Genomic DNA, 26,676 nt, shown 5'->3' on the forward strand with positions numbered 1-26,676 from the left:
CTATAAGAAAATTATTTGGATGTCAGGTGAAGCCCCTTTTAGTTAACTATTTTATCTATTTAACTTATTTCAATCTACATACATCAAATTAAATTATTTATTTAATAAAATAATTGGATTCAAGAGTAAATTTTTGACTCTTGATACATTAGATACGAGTTGATAAATTTTTAATCTATCATGCATTTAACTCTATTGCCATCCTTACCTCTAACCCACATAATCGTGGCTCGGCAACTCCACATTCATTCATTCTTCATATACTGCATCAAATTATCAATCCTTATCAGCTGCACTAACCATCTTGTACTATATGGCAGAGAAAATTATATATATATATATATATATATAAAAGATACACATCACATAGCAATATTTCTGAATCCTAATATCCCTAAAAATTTTAACACTACAATCCCCAAAATTTCATGGTACAAAAAATTCAGAGGTTTTGCAGAAAAATTCCACTATTTTTGTTTTTGCAGAAATACTCTAGTTAATGTCTGCTTTGAGCTGGAAGTCTTTGTTCAGAAGAAGAAAAAACCTACATATTCCCTAGTCTTGGAATCGCTGTATCCATAAACAACTTAATCCCACACCTCTTTATAATAAGGGATACCGCAAGGATGAGGAAGCCAAAGATCCAAAGGGTAACTGGCTCATTTTGCTAGGCTAAAAATCGAATGTTGATGTGAGATATATTACAGTAGGGTTTGAAATTCGTATTTTGAGAAAAGGAAATAGGATATGGGTGGCATTCTAAAATCCATCTACAGGAAAAAGGAAAAAAAAAGAAAACAAAGGAAGGAAAGAAAAAAAGAAAGACAAGAAAAAAAATAAAATGCAGAAGAAAAAGGAATTAAGAAAGAAATGAAGTAAGAAAAAAAATAAAATAATAAAATAAAAAAGGAAGAAAAGAAGAAGAGAAAGACGCAGAGCATGCACAATGGGGACAGCCGGAATGAAGCAAGACGATAGGATGCTTTTTTTTTTTTTTTGGAGAAAACGTACACCGCCCCATGAGATTTAAAATTTTGGATTACAGAAGCTAAATGCTAACTTCGATCCATCTGCTTATGAAGTCCTTATCATATTTTTAACATTTCTTTTCAAAAACTTGATCCCTCGTTCGACCACAATCTTTGTAGTTAGTCCTGATATAGATTGGGGCCTTCTCTTGCATATGTTCGTATACATCCATGCAGAAAAGCATACATATAATGTACAAGCATACAATGGTCGTCGAAATCAAGACTTGTCTCAAAAGTTTTCTATCGGCAGAGAATATAAAATGCCAGTCAATCCAGAAGATAGATAAACTTTCCTCTCTCTTTCATTTGCCTACTTCTAATGTGGGGAAAAACCGCCAATATGAAAGGATAATCCTTACAAGTTAAGATTGCCAAACAAGAAAGCTGTTCGTGAGCTTGGTCATATTAGATTCAATATATTTATGATTCAGTTAATGCATGTCACTTTAATAGCATGCCCGAATAAATCACTTTTCCTCTCTGTTTTTTCTTTCTTTTTGCCTTTTTTTTTTTCTTCTTTTTCTTGGTAGAACTCTTTCTTCCTCCTCTGCATTGCATCCAATACCAGCTCTATTTCCAACACTATTAAATGGGAACCAACAACATACAAGAAAAGCATTTTAACAAAGAAAATTCAACATAAAATGGGAGGAGAATTTGGAAGGCCTGTAAATCCAACCCCCAGAAAACAGCACTGGCCAGAGCTGAACTTGCTGGTTGACCAACCAAGACAAAGTGCATAAATGCAAGATACTTCAAAGCATCATATTTCTGGCGAAGATATAGAAAGTTGTAACATTAAAATAAACTATATCCAGCATGAAATAAACCGCAGTCACAGGAAGCTCGTCACCATTCATCAAAGCTCATAAGCAGAGAAGTAACGATATCAAGTGGGACCCGTGCCACTTGCATAGAAAACTTCGGGACAGACTCCCAACTTCAGGCTAGCATAACAGTCATATTACCCTAATTGAACTATTCATCATTTAGTAGTAAGGCCTATAGCGCATTGGCCTTCTGAATCTGGGAACTTTCCTGCAAAAAGGGCAAAATAGTTTGTCAATGATAGGCTTGAAGCAGGAAAATGGTCAACAAAAAACGATCCAGGACCATGTAACTAACCCATATCCATAGGGAGAGTAAAAATACGGTGGCATATAGGGCCTCCTAAATCGGTAGCCCGAGTATGGATTGAATCGCCGCGGACGGTACTGCTTCATTCCAGGGAGATTAGTTCGTTTGGCACATACCTGCGGAGCAGTGTCTCCATTTAAAGGCATGAGAGATGCAAGGAAAAGAAATCAAAATAATGATCAACTGGGCGAAAGCTTCCATCACCAAAACACCTTCAGTTGGCGGCCATGTAATTCAGATTCATTCAAGAGGAGAGCCTCTTGTACAGCCTCAACTTCCAAAAATTCCACATAAGCAAAGCCTTTGGGCTGGCCAAACTTGTCAGTCAGAATTGTCACCCTGTTTACTGTTCCACAAGATTGGAAATGCTGCTGCACTTCTTCTGGTGTGCATGCGTAATCCACCTGCAGTGATATGAGCACAAAGCAGATGTTAAGAGTGTCAAGTGGCAAAAGCAGTAACTGTTCAAAGGATCATATGATGACAGCAAACAATTTCGGCAGGGTGCATGTCACATTTACAGCTAAAATCAACACAAAAATAAAATTATGGCTGGTTAGGTAATAACAGGAAATGAAAAAGATGCATTCATAGTTTCATGTTTAAGCCACAACTTCAAAACTGAAATTGCAACATTTTCATTTCACCTGACATCAATCTGAACCTGAGGATTGTTTCGAGTTTCACTTGCACTGACCCATAACAAGCATAGAGCACGTTATAACAAAAAGATAATAGAGTTTTTCACACTTCACTTTCTTCCTATAGTATTGTTGTTCTAACATAATAACATTTTCTTGAGACCCGCTTGGATGAAGTTTATGAGGATGGTACCTATGATAGACTTGGCACCTTGCACTAAGTACCGGTGTCCACATGACATAACACAGCACAGGACCATGAATAGAGTCCGATACATCACCAAAACACAACATTCTTTTGAAACAGGAAGCAGAGATAGAGGGGGAGGATAAGGTCTCGAAAAAACAAGAAAGAGAGGACCAGGAAAGGTTTACCTTGGCGGTTCACCAACATAAGAGATGAGGTGGGCCGCTGGAGGGATGGTTTGGGCAGATGAGGTCGGTGGTGGATGGATGTGGTGTGCAGCAAATGGAGGAAACTGGGGGAGATGATGGAGGCTGCATCATGTTTAGCATCAAAACCGATGAGACAAAGGACTTCATTGTTAGGGTGAATTTTAATCAGGCTTCAAGTACATATTTGTGTGCATGGTTTCTTCGAGAGCATTTAATGGATGTTGTGATGGATCCCATCAATCAAGATTTCTTTTGATAGGTAAAATTAACAGGTCCATGGTTTCTATGACATTTAACAATCAAGGGACATAAACTGAGAGTTTTTATCCCTGGTCTATCGTTTTCATGGCTAATCAGTACCGACGTATAAAACAAGGCATAAGTATGCATGTACAGGCTAAAATGTGTATAGATTATAAAAAATGGCACAAATGTATGAAGTCCACACCAATAACTAGAAGTTAAATGAAACATGGCAGAGCATTAATCATTCAACTGTCAGTCAGATTTGCCCCAGGCCTTCATGCTGTTGGGAACCCGCCCATGCCGCTGATATTTCAAAAATTTTCAGATGGCAGCGGAATCGGCATGCACGGGTTCGACGTTCATCGCATGAACGCTTGTTTCGAGACCTTTCGTAATTAGGTAAGAATTAAAACTTTTAGAACTAATAGGAAGATCAAATCTTCACCTTGCGCGGGTAGATGATCACCGCGAATCTGAATTCGTGGTTTTGGAAGAGGGTTCGTTCGAAGCCGTTCAAACGTCCGGCCTCTACGGGTATCCACACGAAGTAGAGAACCGATCAAAGCTTTCTTGTCTTCCCGGGGTGCTAGCTCCCTTGCAAAGACTCCTTTGATGGCTGATCTCTTCTCTTTCTTTCAACTCTTGAAAGTGCTTGAGAGGAGGAAGAAGAAGAAGGAACTCAAGGAAGAAGAACACAGCTTCTGCAGCCTTCTTTCTTTTCCCTGCGTTGGAAGAAGGATTGGAGGAAGAGGAAGACGCCAACGCTTGGACCTTGCTCTTCCTTTGCTTGCGGCTGAACCAAGAGAGGAGAGGGGAGGGTGGCGGCAGCAAGAGGAGGATGGCTCCAATACCTAGGGCGCCGGCCTCATGGTGCTTCTTATAGCCATCAAGGGCTCCTCCAAAGTAGGAGCCCTAGATGGTTTTCCAAAGAAAGAAAGGGGGGGGTGCGCCGGCCCCTCTCTCTCCTTCAATCCGCACCATCCAAGATGAGAGGGGCTGATGCCCCTCTTACTTGGTTAACCTAATCCTCTTCCAAAGAGGATTAGGTGCCTCTCTCATGGTTTAATCCTAATCTAATTAGGATTGGCCAAATTGGGTTCAATCTATACTAGTCCTAATCCAATTAGGACTTGAATGAACCATGACTCAATTGAACTCTTCAATCCTAATCCAATTAGGAGTCATGTTGATTCATTAGATTAATAATTAATTTGGACTTAAGGAATCCTAATCCAATTAGGATTTGTTTAATTTTAGTCCTGATCCAATTAGGACTCTACTTGAATCCGAAGTCCTAATCCAATTAGGATTTCTAGGAATCCTACTCCAAGTAGGAATCCAATTTTTAATTCAAAACTCCTAATCTCATTAGGATTGAGGAATCCTATTCCAAGTAGGAATCCCAGTCCTAATCCAATTAGAACTCTAGTTATCCTACCCGAAGTAGGATTCTTGTTTCAAGTCCAATTAATTAATTCCTTTTTCCTTCTTCAACTTCTTATCAATCAAATTGATTTCTTGTGATTCCTAATCACGATTTCAACCATCGGATCGGTCAATACTTCTAGTGTGTGTGACCCCATAGGTTCTATTCTGACTGGTAGTGAGATATATTGTGATCTCTATCACTATATCATTGAAAACTCCTTTCAATGGGTTGGAACGATTCCAACTCAACTCATTAGGGTTTATCGATCATCAAGATAATCCCTATGAGTCCCACCATCCACCAGTGACACCTAGCAGCATGTAGTGGCTACCCAGCAGAATGGAATGATGAACCTCTAGGTGCAGTTAACATGTGATACAGTCCTACTATCGTGGATCCCTACAGGACGGAGGTCATGGACAACTCGTCAAACCCCATCGTCTGTCATATGTCAAGATTTATTCGACTCGAGTTCGATAGTGAAAAACTCTTTCTCCACTGTGCATACTGCCCCGCCCGAGGTCTTACGAACTCAGTCTTATAAATCACATAGGATCTCTCCTTATCTATCAAGGTCGATAGATTCCATATAGGTGCATACCCTACTCCTACAATGAACTTACTGCAGCCAATCTACACTGCATGGACCCATATGGCTAGAGACCATGTATGTGTGCAGTCAAACTACAATAACCTCACTGTGAGTAGCCGAAGCGCCGCAGGTCAAAGGACCAGTCACACTACTGCAACATCAAGCAAGTCACTGACGAGTGGATAGACATCCAAGTGACTTCTTGTATTGGTCACGCTCAGTACCCTTGTTCTCTAACAAGCACATGCACTATCACTTCAGTGTCCCTACACTGTGGACTCAAGTCTCGTCCATCCAGAAGGAGAGTGATCTGTGCACTGATCGGATCGATCACCGTCCTCGTGATGATCCTTTGATCAGGAGCATTTAGAAATTAATCACCAATGATACATGGCTCAAATTCTCAACTCTTGAGAATATGTATCATCATCTTATTAATTTCTTGGACGATTCATAGACACATAAACAATATGAATGAAAAAGATGCCTTTTATTTATTCAATAATAAATAGTCAAGTACAAAATTATGTCCCTAGAATCAACAATGTGTCAGCCAAATTGGCTTCTAGGGCATACATCTAACAATCTCCCACTTGCACTAAAGCCAATTGGTCATATATCTTAGGCCCATCTTCTCAAGGTGGGCTTCAGTCTTTTGCTGACTCAGCTGCTTAGTGAAAGGGTCTGCCACGTTATCCGCGGAGTCTACTCTCTGCACCTCTACATATTTCTTCTCCACATAGTCGCGTATGAGGTGAAAGCGCCGCTCTATATGCTTAGACTTCTGATGAGACCTTGGCTCCTTAGCAAGGGCTATGGCGCCATTGTTATCGCAGTAGAGTGTTATGGCATCTGATGTCATCACATCCAGCTCTGCAATGAATTTCTTGAACCAGAAGCCTTCCTTAGCAGCTTCAGAGGCGGCGATGTATTCGGCTTCCATAGTCGAATCAGCAATGATCGGTTGTTTAGAACTCTTCCAATTCACCGTACCACCATTGCACAAGAACACGTATCCAGATGTTGACTTCCTGTCATCGACATCAGTCATGAAGTCTGAATCTGTGTACCCTTCTACCTTTAACTCTGATGATCCTCCAAAAACCAAGAATAAATCTTTAGTTCTTCTCAAGTACTTAAGAATATTCTTCACAGTTGTCCAGTGTTCTTCACCTGGATTCGACTGATATTTGCTTGTGATACTCACAGCAAGAGCTATATCAGGTCGTGTACATAGCATGGCATACATGAGGCTTCCTATTGCCGATGCATAAGGAATCTTGCTCATGCGTTGAATCTCCTCAGATGTGTTGGGGCACATCTTCTTGGAGAGATGAATTCCATGCCTTAGGGGTAAGAGACCCCTCTTGGAGTTTTCCATGCTGAACCTCTTCAGCACCTCCTCTATGTACATTTTCTGTGACAGGCCAAGCATCCTTTTAGATCTATCTCTATAGACCTTTATTCCCAAAATATAGGATGCTTCCCCAAGGTCTTTCATGGAGAATTCTTTTGACAACCAGACCTTGACCGAGGTTAGCATGGGAATATCATTCCCAATCAGGAGAATGTCATCTACGTACAGTACGAGAAAAACGACAGCACTCCCACTAACCTTTTTATAAACACATGGTTCCTCCTCGTTTTTGATGAAATCAAACGTTTTGATTGCATCATCGAAACGAGTGTTCCAACTCCGAGAGGCTTGCTTTAGTCCATAGATGGATCTTTGCAGCTTGCAGACCTTGTGATCTCCATCACTGGAAGTGAAACCCAAAGGCTGTTCCATATAGATATCTTCATCAAGATATCCATTCAGGAAAGCAGTTTTCACATCCATCTGCCAGATTTCATAATCATGAAATGCTGCAATGGCAAGCAATGTTCGGATGGATTTTAGCATGGCTACAGATGAAAAGGTCTCCTGATAGTCAATGCCTTCGCGCTGACTATACCCTTTCGCCACAAGCCTTGCCTTATAGGTCTCTACCTCTCCATCCGAACCTATCTTCCTTTTGTAGATCCATTTGCATCCAATAGGTACAATACCTTCTGGTGGATCTACTAAGGTCCAGACTTGGTTGGAATGCATGGAGTCTATCTCTGACTTCATAGCTTCCAGCCATTTCTCGGAATCGATATCAGATATCGCCTCGTTGTAGGTTTTGGGATCCTGTATGTGATCCCTATCTCCCACTAGGAACATTTCCTCAGTATCCTCTTCAAGTATACCTAAGTATCTATCGGGAGGATGGGAGACTCTACTAGATCTACGAGGTGGTTGAGGGACATCGTGTACTGGCTCCTTATGAATAGGTTCTTTAGGATCCATGACTCGTTGCTTTTCGGAGACTTTCTCTTCAAGCTCAATTTTCCTCCCACTGCCTCTATCAAGGATAAACTGATTTTCCAAGAAGATGGCATGACGGCTCACAAACACATTGTGATCCTCTGAGACGTAAAAATTGTATCCTAATGACTCTTTAGGATATCCTATAAAACGAGCACTTATGGTCCTAGCCTCTAACTTGTCCGCCTGTAGTCGCTTGACGTGGGCCGGACATCCCCAAATCTTGAGATGACCCAGACTTGGTTTCTTACCATGCCATATCTCATACGGTGTGGTAGGAACGGATTTAGAGGGAACTCTATTCAATAAATAAATCGCTGTGAGTAAGGCATCTCCCCAAAGGAACATAGGTAAATCAGTGAAGCTCATCATGGACCTGACCATATCCAATAGGGTCCGATTTCTCCTCTCTGACACCCCGTTGAGTTGAGGTGTTCCCGGAGGTGTCCATTGTGAGACTATGCCGTTTTCTTTGAGATAGTCCCGGAATTCCCCACTAAGGTATTCTCCTCCTCGATCTGATCGAAGAGCCTTAAGAGGTTTTCCAGTTTGTTTTTCTACTTCATTCTTGAACTCTTTGAACTTTTCAAAGGATTCAGACTTGTGTCTCATAAGATACACATACCCATACCGTGAATAATCATCGGTAAAGGTAATGAAGTAAGAATAACGTCCCCTGGCTAGCACATCGAATGGGCCACATACATCTGTATGTACTAGGGTAAGTATTTCAGTGGTCCTCTCCCCATGTCCTACAAAGAGTAGTCTGGCCATCTTTCCTTGAAGACAGGACTCGCAAACTGGATATGACTCGGAAGTCAATGAGCCTAAGAGCCCATCTTTATCCATTTTGTTCATTCTATCTTCTCCAATATGGCCAAGTCTGAGGTGCCACAAATATCTTTGGTTTATCTCATCTCTGGATCTTTTGGATCCTTTGGCACTCACATCTTGCTCGGTAACATTCACAGATACATCCATATGTAAATGGTAGAGACTGTCAATCATAAAACCACGTGCGACTATTTTATTTCTCAAATAAATAGAACAGCAGTCTTTGTCAAATGTAAAAACATGACCTTCCTGTGCTAGACATGAAACAGAAATCAAATTTCTGCTAGCAACAGGTACATAATAGCAGTCTCTAAGTATTAAACTAAATCCAGACGGTAGTCGCAGATGGTAGGTGCTCACAGCCACAGCAGCAACTTTTGCCCCGTTGCCAACCCGAAGGGTTACCGCACCTTCCGCCAGCCTTCTACTTTCCTTTAGACCCTGCATGGTAGTGCACAAATGAGCACTAGAACCAGAATCTATAACCCAACTAGAAGTAGAAGAAACCGTTAGATTAGTTTCAATAATGAGCAAGTCTATACCTTCTGAAGGTGTGTCACCTTTCTTGTTCTTTAGGCTCTCGAGGTATGAAGGACAGTTTCTCTTCCAGTGGCCTTCGACATTGCAGTGGAAACATTTTCCTTTGTCGTTAGCCTTTTTCTTTTGAACTTCCTTCTTTGGCTTCTTGTCTTTCTTCTGCTTCTTTGTAGGCTTCCTTTTCTTCCAAGTAGACTTTCTCTTGGAACCAGAAGTCAACTCAGCAGCGAGGACATTGCCCCTTGAACCTTTCAAGGCTCCCTCAGCAGTTACCAACATGTTGATTAGTTCAGTCTTAGTGCATTCAATCTTATTCATGTGGTAGTTTACTATAAACTGACCAAATGAATCAGGAAGTGACTGTAGGATCAAATCCACTTGCAATTCCTTGTGCATGTCCATACCGAGCTTCTCAAGCTCCTCTAGGTCCTTGATCATGGTCAGACCGTGATCATGGACAGACTGCCCTTCGCGCATCTTCGCTTTGAAAAGCCTCTTGGACACTTCAAAACGAGCTGTGCGACTCTGCTCACCATACAACTCTTGTAGGTGTGCCAGTATGTCCCTAGCAGTCTTTATATTTTCATGCTGGCATTGGAGTTCATTAGACATAGATGCCATCATATAGCATTTTACTCTAATGTCATCGTCCAACCACTTTTTATGCATCTCACGCTGAACATCAGTGGGACGTGCTGGTAATGTGGGGATATCTGAATCAAGTATATAGCCTATCTTCTCACAGTCCAAAACTATTTTGAGATTTCTAAGCCAGTCCTTGTAATTGGTTCCGGTCAGTCGGTTGGTCTCAAGAATACGGGTCAAAGGGTTTGAAGCCGACATTGTATCTGCAGAGAGTAAAGATTCTAGTTAGACTTTTGTACTTGATCCTAATCTGTCCTAAGGTCTTTTAGAACAAATGTGACTCCCACTATTTTCTCGAATTCCTCACACTCTCCTGGTAGGAAAACGGAAATCCCACACGACTAGGGTTTCTAGTGGGTACTGCGGTCCCACCAATTTACATGCCACCTCACCTAACAGTTATTGGTGACACATAGATGGATGAGTGTACAACTCTTGTACAATGCTTCTCAAGCATGTTGCAGTGCAACTTGGTCTCTAAGCCATGAAGACCTCACCTAACAGTTATTGGTCTCATTTCTTAGTTAAGTCAGACCCACCGTATAACCGTAGGAATAAAGTCGTCATTGGGTCCTCACCTAACAGTTATTGGTGCCCAACCCCACCTTTACCCTACAACATCTCATGTCTATAGAGAGGTCCAGCCCCCCAATGCAACTTGACCACTGTATCCAGCCGAGACAAGTCAACATCAGAAAGGCCTTAGCAGCTCTACTACAGTGGAAGACCTATTGACTTAATATTGGTTAATCAGGTCTTAGTGTTTGCAACTTGAGCCTTTCATAAGAGGTAATCGAACAATTGGCCAGGTAAGCAGGTGGGAGGCTCCCCTTACTCAGAGAGTAAGGTCCTAATTAAGTAACCACCTTTCATGCTTTCCTAGACACCAATTAGATCAATTAATCTAATATGACTTGCTCATGTCGGTTCACTCTCGACTTGATTGAGGAGGTTTTGATTTAGGTCTCAATTGGGTTTGCTACATCACATGTAGACCTATCTACCCGACTCTCATTCACATCACGTGCAAACGGCGCATTGCAGGCAGTTATAATCGCGGCAATAATTAAAGCTAAACTTTAACTAGGTGATGATCATGGATTCTAATTAGGTCGTATTACAAGCACATGCACATCAATCGATCAAGTGGTCTTCAACTCTTGAATTGGATCCAAGCTTCCTTGATTCGATCCTTGATCAACTCTTGATCCCATCGCCATCAACCGCTTAGATCACCTTTCATCTCATGCCTTTGCTTCAACTTGATCGTTGATGTACATCACATCACAGAAATACAACCAGATGTAAAATAAAAATAAAAATAATTTACATCTCCTTTTAGGAGGCACGCAGGCCTCTCAAAACATCAAATAAGATGCATGCAAGCATCTGAAAAATTACATGACATCGCAGATCACATCGCAGGTCATTACATTTGATACCAAAAGGGGTTGAATCCTATGATCATCACCGTATGCTACAATTATAATTTTCAGATCTGAAACTTAACTGATTATATCATGACATAGGTCGCTGATCATGCTAATCATGATTCTAAACTTTGTAATCCCATTAACAATGCAATTAGAATCATCTTTTTATCACATAAAAATCAGCATGTAAAAATCAGCACCCCTGAAAAATCTGCATGCAGAATTTTTCAGCATGCATGATCATTCAATTTTCAGATCTAATATGCCTTTAAATATTTAATTCTTACCTTAATCTACGAAGCCTAGGCTCTGATACCACTGTTGGGAACCCGCCCATGCCGCTGATATTTCAAAAATTTTCAGATGGCAGCGGAATCGGCATGCACGGGTTCGACGTTCATCGCATGAACGCTTGTTTCGAGACCTTTCGTAATTAGGTAAGAATTAAAACTTTTAGAACTAATAGGAAGATCAAATCTTCACCTTGCGCGGGTAGATGATCACCGCGAATCTGAATTCGTGGTTTTGGAAGAGGGTTCGTTTGAAGCCGTTCAAACGTCCGGCCTCTACGGGTATCCACACGAAGTAGAGAACCGATCAAAGCTTTCTTGTCTTCCCGGGGTGCTAGCTCCCTTGCAAAGACTCCTTTGATGGCTGATCTCTTCTCTTTCTTTCAACTCTTGAAAGTGCTTGAGAGGAGGAAGAAGAAGAAGGAACTCAAGGAAGAAGAACACAGCTTCTGCAGCCTTCTTTCTTTTCCCTGCGTTGGAAGAAGGATTGGAGGAAGAGGAAGACGCCAACGCTTGGACCTTGCTCTTCCTTTGCTTGCGGCTGAACCAAGAGAGGAGAGGGGAGGGTGGCGGCAGCAAGAGGAGGATGGCTCCAATACCTAGGGCGCCGGCCTCATGGTGCTTCTTATAGCCATCAAGGGCTCCTCCAAAGTAGGAGCCCTAGATGGTTTTCCAAAGAAAGAAAGGGGGGGGTGCGCCGGCCCCTCTCTCTCCTTCAATCCGCACCATCCAAGATGAGAGGGGCTGATGCCCCTCTTACTTGGTTAACCTAATCCTCTTCCAAAGAGGATTAGGTGCCTCTCTCATGGTTTAATCCTAATCTAATTAGGATTGGCCAAATTGGGTTCAATCTATACTAGTCCTAATCCAATTAGGACTTGAATGAACCATGACTCAATTGAACTCTTCAATCCTAATCCAATTAGGAGTCATGTTGATTCATTAGATTAATAATTAATTTGGACTTAAGGAATCCTAATCCAATTAGGATTTGTTTAATTTTAGTCCTGATCCAATTAGGACTCTACTTGAATCCGAAGTCCTAATCCAATTAGGATTTCTAGGAATCCTACTCCAAGTAGGAATCCAATTTTTAATTCAAAACTCCTAATCTCATTAGGATTGAGGAATCCTATTCCAAGTAGGAATCCCAGTCCTAATCCAATTAGAACTCTAGTCATCCTACCCGAAGTAGGATTCTTGTTTCAAGTCCAATTAATTAATTCCTTTTTCCTTCTTCAACTTCTTATCAATCAAATTGATTTCTTGTGATTCCTAATCACGATTTCAACCATCGGATCGGTCAATACTTCTAGTGTGTGTGACCCCATAGGTTCTATTCTGACTGGTAGTGAGATATATTGTGATCTCTATCACTATATCATTGAAAACTCCTTTCAATGGGTTGGAACGATTCCAACTCAACTCATTAGGGTTTATCGATCATCAAGATAATCCCTATGAGTCCCACCATCCACCAGTGACACCTAGCAGCATGTAGTGGCTACCCAGCAGAATGGAATGATGAACCTCTAGGTGCAGTTAACATGTGATACAGTCCTACTATCGTGGATCCCTACAGGACGGAGGTCATGGACAACTCGTCAAACCCCATCGTCTGTCATATGTCAAGATTTATTCGACTCGAGTTCGATAGTGAAAAACTCTTTCTCCACTGTGCATACTGCCCCGGCCGAGGTCTTACGAACTCAGTCTTATAAATCACATAGGATCTCTCCTTATCTATCAAGGTCGATAGATTCCATATAGGTGCATACCCTACTCCTACAGTGAACTTACTGCAGCCAATCTACACTGCATGGACCCATATGGCTAGAGACCATGTATGTGTGCAGTCAAACTACAATAACCTCACTGTGAGTAGCCGAAGCGCCGCAGGTCAAAGGACCAGTCACACTACTGCAACATCAAGCAAGTCACTGACGAGTGGATAGACATCCAAGTGACTTCTTGTATTGGTCACGCTCAGTACCCTTGTTCTCTAACAAGCACCTGCACTATCACTTCAGTGTCCCTACACTGTGGACTCAAGTCTCGTCCATCCAGAAGGAGAGTGATCTGTGCACTGATCGGATCGATCACCGTCCTCGTGATGATCCTTTGATCAGGAGCATTTAGAAATTAATCACCAATGATACATGGCTCAAATTCTCAACTCTTAAGAATATGTATCATCATCTTATTAATTTCTTGGACGATTCATAGACACATAAACAATATGAATGAAAAAGATGCCTTTTATTTATTCAATAATAAATAGTCAAGTACAAAATTATGTCCCTAGAATCAACAATGTGTCAGCCAAATTGGCTTCTAGGGCATACATCTAACACTAGGCACCCTGCAAGTTGGGCTCGAGTTGGCCCATCAAAGGCCTCCAAGTTTGGACAAGACTAGATGATGTATAACATGTCAACATACCGCCACCCAAATTTTAGATCCCTTTTTTAGCCAAAGTCCTCATGTCCTTAGTTTTGGGATACAATGGACTGGACCCTTATACAATCCCCTTTACCCGATACCTTTACCTCCATTTCCCCTTATATTCCTTGTGCATATCCACCATGACCCTCTCTCAACCTTGTCTCTGTCACTTGTAGTATCTTCCTGCCCTGCTCACCCCTCGAGAAAATTGACAAGGCCAAATCCTAGTAACGGACCATTTGCAAGTCTTGTAGTTTCTCCCAGAAAAATTTATCTCTAGATTAAATGCTAGAAGTATTTCTGAAATTTTTGTTCAGAAACTAAATGCTTTACTGAAGCACAAGAAATTTTTCTAGGACTTTTACAAGTTTTTCAGGTCAAAGACGAGAAAAGGGGATCAAAATATTTAATCAAAAATGTAGTGAATGGATAAGATTTGAACTCAGATTTGCTCGATCCAACTTAAATTTTACAGGCATCAAAACAAAATATATCTAATTTTAGCCTTATTTTCATGCCTTAAAAATTATAAGTCACATGCTTCTACTTGAAACTAAATATAATAGTATTCATTAATATCGAATTCATATTCATATGCCGTCCAAGTTACATTTTTATATCGTTAATAATTTGATTGTCATCAAACATTTAAATGTAATATAATTCATTGATTTAAAAAGATCAAAATTATTTATATAGTTTCAACTTTCAAGCAATCAATAACCCCAAAACCTATATGTCCAAAGATTTAAAATACTATAATATGCTCTAAAATAATGTAATACAAACTTTTACCATTTCTATTCGCTTTATGTTTCCTGATCTTTTCATATTTCCCTAATTCTTTCACTGTAGTATAAAATTTCAGCTGAAACTTCCAAATCCACCAAAGCTACTGGAAACAAAAATTGGCAAGCCATCTTGAAAATGAAACTGGGGTTCGAAACCTTGCCCCTTATTGGCCATTGATAACTGAAAAGGGCATTCATTTTGTTCATTGGTGATTAACATGTTCTGCTACCTGGACATGGCAAAAATTACATTTTGCCATGTCACCAGGTTCACACGACATGAGACACATCCTGCGTGTTGTACATTATAGACAAAGCCTGTTTGTTCAGGGTTCTCAGCACCTTTCTTTTGTGCAAGCTGACAAAGGAACTGGTTCGAAATAGAAAAGCAAAGAAAAGAAAGAGTGGAAGGAGGAGGGGAAAGAGAGAAAGAGAAGGGAGAGAGAGAAAGAAGGGAGATAGAGAGAGCTTGGCCATACCTGCTTCTTCTCTACCTTGAGAGCATCCTCCCCCCGAAGACGTGGCAATAAATCCTTTGCCCTAAACTCCTAACCACCTCTTGAAGTTGCGGGCAATGTGAAATCAAGCAAAAGGACACCCTATCCCCCTCTCTAATAACCTAGGGTGTTGGGTAATTGGAGACCCGAGAGAGAAACAGAAAGAAAAAGAGCAGTGGGATTTAACATCACAATCAGATAGGTGAAGCAAATAAACATGCACCCCTACTTTCTGCCTATACCGGCCTGCAAACAAGTCACAACTAAACTAACATGGACCTATAAAAAATTGCAGCCCAAAATTATTGCTTACCTACAGTCTCAATATTTTTTGAAGCCCACATAATTTCAAATAAATCCCAAGACCATATTCCGTATCACAGTTAAATTATGCAGACGTGTTGTCGTGTCCAGGCTTTTAGATATGTTGTGTCAAATTCTTCAGGACACTTGGCAGCGTGATGCCCCTGTCCCATGTTCAGAAAACATTTTCGACATATAATATCCAAGATAGGTCCCTTTTATCGGTTTGCTATATTTCGAATGATATAACGGTAAAATGATTAACCCAGGTTCTTCATTGTTATTATGGTGCTGTTGTTCCTTAAAATATAAGATGGGTTTAGAATGCCATCATACCCATAAAACAAAAAAAAAAAAAAAAAAAAATCTCAAACAGCCTAAAAATTTAGAATAGTGTGAGCTATATTTGAATTTGATTTTAATTTAGGAGCTTGTCCCAGTAAATCAACAAAGTTCATAAACAATTTTGTATGCTGATCTAAAGCATTACAAAAGTGTTCCTGGATTTTCCCTAAGGCTAATCTTTATTGTGGCCAGTTTTTATAGTACGATTTTTCTGCCATAACCCATGAGACAGTTATTTCAATATATTTCCACAAGGATGTTCCTAAAGAAGCAATCCATTCCTACAATTTTTTAAACTGTGGTAATTTCTACCCAAAAAACAAAAGGGCCCTTCTGGACAAATGGCAATTTTTAACCTAGTCCATATAAGAATCCAAGGAAAAAGACCAATATTCTCTTCACTTTCTAAAGTCAAAAGTGATATATAGGTGACAAAACTATCTGGAAACATGTATAGTATAATTAATGACGTACCACCCAACATGTTCGCTCTCTGAAATTTTAATGCACATGAAGAAAACAAAATGAAAATTGAATATGATGGACAAATCCATGTTTACGTTTGACCATAAGAATAGTGTGCTAATACAAGTTTAAATAGCATCTAACACCTCTATGTATGTGCCAAACACCACCAAGACCAGTCTCCAAGCATATATGAAAAAGGTGGAGGGTGGTTGTTAGGTTGATAGCCACTCATAATTGAAAATCAAAGTATGAAATAAAACCAAATTTGATTTTCATGACTATTAGGGCCTCCCCTGTCATCACTGGAAGTTGCAGTAGATAAGAAAACAAGGTAAAGACCTAAATAAGAACACCCAACAAAGGAGGGCATGTAAAGCCAGCTTCAGATAGTTAGGACAAGGCTTGATGGTGGTCTTAGTTATGCTATTTGTTGTCTGTGTCAATTTTATTGTGCCTGAGAAAGTCAGTGACTACATTAATTTGGAAGATCTTTTATAAATTGTTCCTTCTATATGCATTCAAAAACTTCAGATATAAGATGTCATCAACGATTGTAGGATTTGGCATAGGTTTAAGAAGCTCAACTTGGGCTGATTCCAAAGGATTGTCTAGTACATCACTACGCTCAAGACATTCATAGCTGCAGATGAGCAGTCCACATAGAAGACATTGTGGACAATCTCGAAGACTGTTATACTCTGGCAGGACCACCTTACGGGTGTTAGTGACAGTAAAGATCAAGCCCAAGAATGTGATAGTTGAAGACACACAATCAAGAGAATTGTTGATTTTGTCATGCATAGTTTTCAACTAGTCCCTAGACCTAAAGGCACTGCCAGTCAATATTAGTCCAAACTAGTCAGTTTTGGCCAAACCACCTGATTGATCATTATTTTATTACATAAATCATATCTAGGTTGGAGTAAAAATAGAATGTTCAATGAAGAAAAAATATGCCAAGTCGGCGACTTTATCAGGCATAGTATATGGATTCAATAAAAAAATAAATTTTACATTTTTTAAAAAATATGTCAAATATTATGCTAGATTGTTTTCCCATTACATTCTAAACAAATAAATAGTTTCTAATGTGTGTTCGCTGAAATCTATGACCTTCATGATTCATTATTGACATGATCAGAAACATCGTATATTCAGCATGTTTGATAACAGAATTTTAAGTATTTTCTGTTTTTAGGCCTTTATTTACTGTTACCGGACGTTCTTATATGTTTTAAATGGTTTTCTATTTGTATGGTTGAGATTAATTCATAATCACAATAATGAAGAGTCACAATCATTGTAAGATGTGGCAACTTAAATCAGCATACAATTTGTGTCCGGCACTTATTGCCTGACTGCTAGCAAATAAAAGATAAAAGAGAGAGAAACAAAGAGAGAGATTTGGGCATCTGTACAAGTGCACAGAAGCCCAATTTTTCATTCTCCAAGCCATGCAAGCGATGATGCTTCATAGGTATATGATGAACTCAAACAATAGTGCAATGTCTGAATTACACTCTAAGCGATGCCACCAATCATCTCATCCTTAGATTTTTGACTTCCTCTAGATCTTTAAGAACGAATTTTCATAGATCCTTTGAAAAAAATTGTGCTACTCCACCACCTTTAAAGCATAGATTGATCTAGTCTATCCAAACAGCTGGAACCTGCTTCTTCTACAAAATAAAGCTACCCCACTTTCTTAGTAGTTTCCTTTTTCCAACCATATCATTTTTAAGAGAAAAAATGTTTAGAAAATTCAAACTTCAAATTCCACAGGGTCTTTTATTACTATAGTTTTCTTCATGATGTTAAATTTCATTCTTATGCAACTTTTTCACTTCAGATAGCTTCACATCATGTAAGTTATAATAGCATCAACATATCAGGTCTACCAAAGTATAACTTAGATTACCAGGGCTTAAAAAAACACCCACAACTTACATTATGGATGAATCCAACAGTAATACAGTTATTCATGGCAATCTGGAAAGCTACCAAATGGAACCACTTCCAGTGATAATGAAGTAAAAGAGAAGGCCAGCACATAACAAGACTAAACAGCTGAAATTAAAGGGAAAATTATAATAATTCATATTCTTCTAGACCATAATGCTAATAATCAGACCGATGAAAAGATATTAATAAGCTATGCATACGACACAACAATGAAATCTCTTTTTCTCTTTAATATAGATATCTTAACAGTTTTCACCAAAACAGGGTGACCAACCTGTCTGACTGTAGCTTGATACAGTTACCAGAACTGCACTATCAAATAGATCAACTTCATTCTTTCCACAAAGTGAATATCAATGATGATAGGAAGACAACAAAACAACAGTCAAATCCTCAACATATATCACTTGAAAAAAAAAGAAAAATTGTCAAATAGCTTAGAGGATAAGCAAGAAGGAAACAAACAATTTTGTAAGAGGATGACAAAAGTGATCAAGGTAAGAATTATGAGATCCAGGACCTCTCATTATTTGTTGAAAGTAACTAGATGCCCCAAAGGCATTCCCAACTCACCTAAAGATGCACGTACCCATCGTGTCGTGTCATTGTGCCAAATATGCTAGTGACTTCAGCACGTCTGCACAATTATAAGTTCTGGGTGGCTACTCAGCCCTTCCAAGACTTCAGAGTACCACATCCCAAATACCAACATTTCCTGCTTCCACACCCATGTTTTCCTCCCTTTTCTTAGTTTTTTTGGGAGCTAGAACAGGTTTTGTTTTTGGTCTTCATACATGCTTTCTTTTTTCTTTCCTTTTTTGGTTCCTTGAGTGATATCACTCAAGCTGCTGCTTTTTTATAGGCCCCTCATTTTTTTCCCTCTATCGACCTTTATTGTTTTTTTTTCCTTTTTTTCTTCCCTTCTTTTGTTTCTAATAAATCATACATGACTTTCATTCTTTCTTTCTTTTGTTTATTTTTGACAAAACTTCATGGAATCCCATATTTTTGGTAACAAAAAACTGGAAGAATGAAAATTAACCCTGCGATTGTTAAACAACCAGTCAAAGAGAGACTTTAGAATTAAAAACATATATGCACAAAAATGTAAAGGACCATTATGAGAAATTAAAAAAGTAAATAAAAGCAGTCAAAAAAATTTCTTTGTTGCTGAATGCAAATCAGGAACCTAGCCACCCATCCAATATATTATTTAAATCAATAAAATGATGATTATTTATAACAGCTGCCAAGAATTATTTTATTATCTTCATTCACCTATAATCATATGGAATTTTATCAATTCTTCCTGAAGCAGAATATCAAAAGTTTTGGGAGTGAAGCTTTCTCCCTAATCTGTTTAAAGCAGGGGGAAACATTGCATGCCAGTGATGATCAACACTAATTATTCAGAGGGTCAAAAAAAATTCCATCAGTTATCAACACAAACATATTTTTTCTGAAAAAGCCATCAGCTAATGGCATATTAAACATTCATTTTGCTACAATTGCATCTGCAGTAGTAAAAGTCTGATGCATGCAGGCAAGCAGGTGGCAGTGCAGGATGAGCTGGCGCACAAGCTGGCAAACAAGAAAGCAGACGCATGCTTGCACGCATTCAATGTTTTAAGAAGCTGCTGCAGCATGCAGGTGATCAAGGGACCACACAGTCCATACGAGGTATCCAAGCCACATATGTAGTTACCAGTTTTAACTATTTAAAAAAAAATAAAATACATTAATGCAATAAAAACAGCACTAATAATTGTAATGTTTTTGGATAAAGAACAGTAATGATTACTATCTGGTACTTAATATCTAATGGCAATAGATATACATAATGAACAATATTAACATTATTAATACCTTTACTAGGCCCACCACACACCACGTCAAACCTAATTATCAACTTAGACTTGCTACATATGCAAGGGCCCGCATAATAATGGAGTGTTTTTGACTTAGAATGTTAAGTAGGGCACATATGCAGCCACATAATGCAAAGTACACTGTTTATGCTGCTGCCTTGTCCAAAATGAAACTCTTTTTTTGACCCATATGGGCAACGCAATGTGGTCAAGGGACCACATATGTATATGGAGGCACATACATATTCGCATGCGCCATATTTTAAAACAATGATGCATTCATGCCCAAAATGGACGAGTTTATGCACAGAGACAAATATAATACATTAAGTAACTGTATTCAAAGAATATTTAACATATAAGATTTACAATGCTAGGTTACAGCTTGGAGAAGCAATAGGTTGAAATTTTCTGTCAAAGATGGGTTTTGAGAATATATATTAAGTTCAAATTGTACCCCTAGTGGGTTAGAAACCAATATGAATTGTAAGAGTCAAATAAATAAATAGCTAAAATTAATTGGACCCTGCAAGCTCTAAGAGGAAGTATGGCTGCGTAAACTGCCAAAGGAGGATTAACAGAAAAAACTGCTCCTCGATTCAAAGAAAGAATTAAGAAAAAATGGATGGCATTAATTCTTTCTACTAAAATTACATTGTTGAAAGAAGCTATCCTCCTGGTCTTTAGCAGAGAACAACAACTGCCAGACCAAACAAGCAATTACTTTAACAATCATAATTGGATCTTAGTTACCTAAAGCAAAAGTGGGTGCATAGGTGCAGATATGCTTGTAGATATGGGGAAACAAATCTCTTTTTCTCTTCAGAAAAATAAATAATGGATGTGTTCAGTAAGCAGATGCAATAGCGAAACTCCTAAGAAGTTGTAAGATGTTTGTTGCACTTTAGGCAAAGTTTCTTGCTATTGAGGATAAGATAATCTTTTTTGTTTTACCTTTCGGACTCATTTGGTTTTTGGGAAGAATTTTTCCTCACTAGAATATTTTTTTCTGGGAAGCTGAAGCCTAGGTATATGATGTCGGAGAAAGTGGTTTTTGCATATTTAGTTGAACATGAAAAGGTAGCACATTGCAGAGTGGCTTATGTTTGATTGAGCATCTACTTTCCTCGGAAAGTTATATAAAATATCTGTTATGCCCTTAATAAAAGCAAAAACCATACCCCATTCTATCTAAAAGCTTAAGAGAACTTTTGAAAAAAAATTGCCCCATTTGCCAGCCAGTAGGAATTGAACTTTCCTACATCGCACATGGGTTTTTCTTTGTCATCAAATGTGGAAATCTAACCAAATATGAGATATTTCTCTATTTTTTTCATTGACCGTACTTTCCCCCCTCCTCTTCCCACAAACCAAATGGGTCCTTCTTACTTAAGGCATTCTCCTCTTATTATCTCAAGGTAAACCCAAAAACTATGTTAGATAGCCAAAACTTATTTATGCCACTTTTCTCACTTGTGAGATGCAAAAACTTCCACATGAGCATATCAATCCTTGTCCCTCGGGAAACAACCCCCAAACCAAATTGGACAATAAGGTACACTACTTTTTAGGCTTTAGCTGAACAAATTAGCAAAACCTAAGTTTCCCCCTATTCATTCCTTCCCATTGTCATCTGGAACTTATTTGCAGAGTTAGTTTCTCCACGGGAGATCTAATCTAGGATGATACTTCATCATCTCCTCACTGTAGTTCTGGAGCCTCTTTTCTATCTAACACTAGCTAAAACACAGTTGAGTGAGTAAAATAGAGCACAAAGAATCAAAGTGGCTCTATTTTCAGTTCCAACTCACTATAAAGTCAACTTGGATTAAGTTTGCTTCTTTGCCCCTCTCTCACTTACAAAACACTGGTATTTGGCACATCACCAAAAAGTAGCAAAAGGTAACAACACAAAAAGTATCCTCATCTTCTTCTTCTCTTAAAAACAAAGACAGACATGGGATCTCCCTTCCTCTCTTAAAAGCAAAGACCAAAACAGGATACCTCTTTTATTCTTTTCATTGTAAAAGATAAAAAGAGAGAGAATGAAACAGAGGGGGCAATGGAATCCATTAGGTGGTTTTTCCATTACTTCCTTCCCTTCCAAACCCATTCTGACCACTGGAAAAGCTCTGATTTGCATTTGCGGCAGGCTAAATATCTTCCCCATTGAATTACATTTTTCGCCTTTATATGAGGGCTTGAGAGCGTAATCTATAGATTGGGCACAGTAATGACAAAAACCATTATCTTATAATGTTAGAAATCAAGGTAACCCATAAAAATTAGTTTCTGATAGCCCCATTAGTATAAAAGCTTCACGTAATGTTGGTAGCATGTGCACAACATCTACATTTCCTTTTATCCCAGTAGGTACCAAATGTTCAAGGGGTTCTACACTATATGATGTATTGTGCTGGCCTTTGATTCCACAAGAACAATACACTATTTTAATCCTTACTAAAAGATAAGCAACAGAGATAGCCAACAAAATATCTCCACATTTTTTTATATTTTAATATGGCAAATGACAATTTTACTTGGTAATTGAAAACATGTCAAATATGGAGATAAGCTGAATGATTAAATAATTTTGTAAAAGATATAAGGATAATTGAACTCACGTTACCAACAAAAACGGATCGAGAATCAACTTCCTCCCTACTTGCTTGAGTCGCAGCAGCACTAGCAGGATCTGTGGAAGGAATACATGTGTAAGGTCATCATTGTATAAACATCAATAGCAGAAAAAAATGAGAAAGATGATTATTGTGTCAATAAGAAATGATTATGTTAAAAAAAAAGAAACAGACCAAGAATAAATGCAAGTTCCAATTCATACAATCTCAGCTGTTTGGGTGGTGCAAGATAAGCTAAGATTTTTCACATTTTCATTGAATTCGATGTTTTAATGTGCAAATGTCAAGAATGCTCTCTAGGTTCTTTTTTGGTTGAAAGAAGAGGAAAAAGAGCACTATCAAGTTGGTGGATAAAAATATTTATAACAGGTAAAAAAATACTAGGTCCACCCTACCTAAATTGTTGTATATTCCAACCCACATCCATGAAGTGCCTATGCAGGCATGGAGAGATTAAGGACTCATGGTCCATTTCCATTGCATAGTGATAATGTATAAGTTAAAGTTCAACATGATATAGAACAAGGGAATAATATGACAAAATCCATAAGCCATATCTTTGGATATTTCTCCCCCAATGTGACATGCACATGAAAGTAACATAAATTAATCCCAACATATGCAAAATCATTTATTTCATTTGATAGCTTTAATCCCTTATTTCCTCTCCACCAGACCAATTGTATGCATAGTTATCAAAACTGAATTGGACATCAACCAGGTTATGGGGTTGTCTAATTGGGTTATTAGCGTAACTACCAGGCCAATCAGTCAAGACAGAAATATTTAAAAAATTGAATTTTTTTTGAATATTATAGAAAATAGATATAATGTAGGAAAATTTGCATAACTTATTGAGAATTTCTTTTATTTTAGATATTAAAGGTTTGAAACCACCAAAGTGGATGAAATGAATCACAATTATTTTTCATGTGTCGTTAATATTAAAAAAATGGTTTTTAAAAATTGATAAACTAAGTCTTGAGATCATAGGATTTGATTTTGATATTCATATTTATGCATATATATATGTATGTATGTATACATATATATGCATATATACATATTTATGCATATATACATATATATATATATATACATATATATATATATATATAACATAACATTAATATTAAACAAGCCGGCATTGTGCCTCATGGGTTGAGATGGTGTTAAGACTTGCTCTTGGCCAAGGATCTAGCTTTGAGAATTGACCAATTAAAATTGAAATTCTCTCTCTCCCTCTTGAGGAAGTGGGGCGCCTGAGTTGCCTGGGTCACTGAACATGACCAGGTCAAGCGAGATATGGTCAAGTCTGGTGGGTTGTACTAGGCCAAATGCCACATCAGTCCAGGTATAAACCTGAACCAGATTTAGGCTTGGCTTGCTCGGATATGCCTATCTGACCAGCTGATCCAATCCAGGCTAATAACTATGATTGTATTCCAAATTGCAATCGAGATAATTTTCTGTTGCTAAGTCAAATAGGGGGAAAATTGAATCAAGGAAAAGATCGAGGGAGGGCATCTGATCCATGTTTTTTGCATTTTCCTTCTTTCCAACATGTAAAAGTCGAGTATGTATCCTAGCATTGATGAATATGAAATGAACATGAATAAATCCAAAAGTTTCTGCTTAAACCAAAGAGAGACAAGAAGTACTTTAAGGGAGAAATAATTCAGAATTTAGGTTTAATGGACAATTTTGAAACATAATATTCAGTTACTATTCTAAAAATATATACAAAACTACTAAAAATATATTCAATGTAAAAATACATAAGCTGCTATAAAGTTTAAAATAGCAGTTGTGTCATAACATCCTTATAATGGATTTAGAGGGCTCTCATTATGTTATGTATTCCAAGAAGAGTATAAGTGATGCTTGTTAGCAGACTGATATTCCATTCTACAGGCCATTTTGTAACAGAATACAACAACCACATTCAACAACTTCATTGTTTAATCTGACACAATCATATTTTTAGTTCAAAAACCGATGCCAGATAGGAATAACTTTTTCTGGTTTGGTGAACAGTGGTTTAAGCAAATGATGCATTTGGTTATCTTTTATTTTCCATTATTTACCACAGCAACGGAATATAAGAGTGCCAATATAACATCCACTGTTTCATTTCCAGGCAAATCCAGCAAGGAGTCAACTTATCAAATTACAGCCATTACATGTTATATTCATGATAACATTAAGTAACAGTCTTGGAGGGAGGTCCACTATTTGCGAACATTGGCATCATTGTAGGTTGTCATTGATCATATCACAAGATACCAATAGCTGTTAAAATGACTCAATGTGAGCATTTGTGATGAACATATCATGCTTTTCTTATTGTTAGTTTTGTCATTAGAATGTTTGTCTCCATGAACTTGATTGCATAATATATGGCTGCATCAACACCACCCCCCCCCCTAGGGAGAAGAAAGGGAGATATCAGCTAAGTCATGGAGTCTGGTAGATGGAAATAGTCAAATAATCAACCCCCACCCGGGGGTGCAGAGGTGCAAATGTTATAAACTATGAAGATGAAGAGGAGGGTAAAGAAGCACATTTTGGTTTTTAGATGGGTATGCCGGGATGCATGGATACTCTGACTCATTCTAGCAGATCACAGTATCAGAAATGTTATAAACTATGAAGATGAAGAGGAGGTAAAGAAGCACATTTTGGTTTTTAGATGGGTATGCCGGGATGCATGGATACTCTGACTCATTCTAGCAGATCACAGTATCAGAAAATGGATCTAGAGGACGCAAGCAAAAAAAAAAAAAAAAAGGAGAACCAAGGCAGGTGAGGTATGACAAAACAGCATAAGAGCAGACATGTGTGAACAAAATGAAGCTGACAGTGTTTCTTCTGTATTTAATTTCGAGCAAAACAAAGATAATAAGTTCTCTACAGCACAAACTAGAGCCCCTGCCTTCTATCATTTCTACATAAACAAAGACACGAACTTTTGCTGATTATACCCACTGATCATAACAGAATTGCGCCTTCTGAGGTGATAAAACTAAGGCAAGGAACAAAAAACATAATTTAGAAACGGATCAGCTCAAAGTTCAAATTTTGACGGCAAAACCCGAAAGATGCTGCTGAGTATATCAGTATACCATCACCACAAAGCGATAATTAGGCGAAAGCAGTTCAAAAAATGGGCAGTTGACGAAAGATAAGGCGATTTGATCAGTAATCCGTATAAAATCGAAGGAAATCACAAAACCCTAGAGGAAAGAATAGAGGAAGGAACCTTGAACGGCGCCCATCTCCTTCTCGACTTTTGCCTGCATCTCGCGTAGGGCAGTGGCTTCCTCCTCCATATCCTTAAGCCGCTTCTTCATCTCATCGAGCTCCTGTATCGGGGATCAGCGTCAGCACTATGGTTACGGTTAGGGTTCAGAGGGAAGGAGAGAGAGGGGGGAGAGAGAGACTTTGACGGCGTCGTCGTCGGCGCGGGTCATGTCGACGTCGGCGCCGTGGGGATCGATGTCGCCCTCCATCTCCCCCTCGTCGGGGATGTCTTGGCCGTACACCTCGTGTTCTTCTTCCTCCATCACTCCGCTGCCCAAATGCCCATGGGCTCTCTGTTCATATTCCCCGGAACCATGGTAACACTTGGCACGTTTCGGTCCGAGCCGGCATCAGGTAACGCGATTCGCATTGGAACCGACCCGGTTTTTGGGTTTGAGACCCGTTTTTTTAAAAAAATAGGAGATAGTATTTAGCAAATTTACAGATATATCCCTGTAACTTTTGGCCAATTACATTTAAATCTTAAAAGTTTG

The 26,676-nt window shown here is 38.7% G+C and overlaps 1 protein-coding gene across 1 annotated transcript; it reads right to left on the reverse strand.

Moving 5' to 3' along the window:
• Positions 1-1,636: 1,636 nt before the first annotated feature.
• On the reverse strand, positions 1,637-26,481 carry LOC120111029 (polyadenylate-binding protein 2-like). The gene is made up of 6 exons (XM_039127315.1): positions 26,323-26,481; positions 26,142-26,244; positions 22,865-22,935; positions 2,381-2,572; positions 2,157-2,284; positions 1,637-2,069 (listed from the first exon to the last, which is right to left on the reverse strand). The coding sequence occupies exons 1-6, from the start codon at positions 26,443-26,445 to the stop codon at positions 2,021-2,023; spliced, it is 666 nt and encodes a 221-aa protein (XP_038983243.1). The 5' UTR covers positions 26,446-26,481; the 3' UTR covers positions 1,637-2,020.
• Positions 26,482-26,676: the final 195 nt, after the last annotated feature.

Source organism: Phoenix dactylifera, chromosome 6 (genome assembly GCF_009389715.1).
Source record: "Phoenix dactylifera cultivar Barhee BC4 chromosome 6, palm_55x_up_171113_PBpolish2nd_filt_p, whole genome shotgun sequence".
NCBI classification, from domain to species: Eukaryota; Viridiplantae; Streptophyta; class Magnoliopsida; order Arecales; family Arecaceae; genus Phoenix; species Phoenix dactylifera.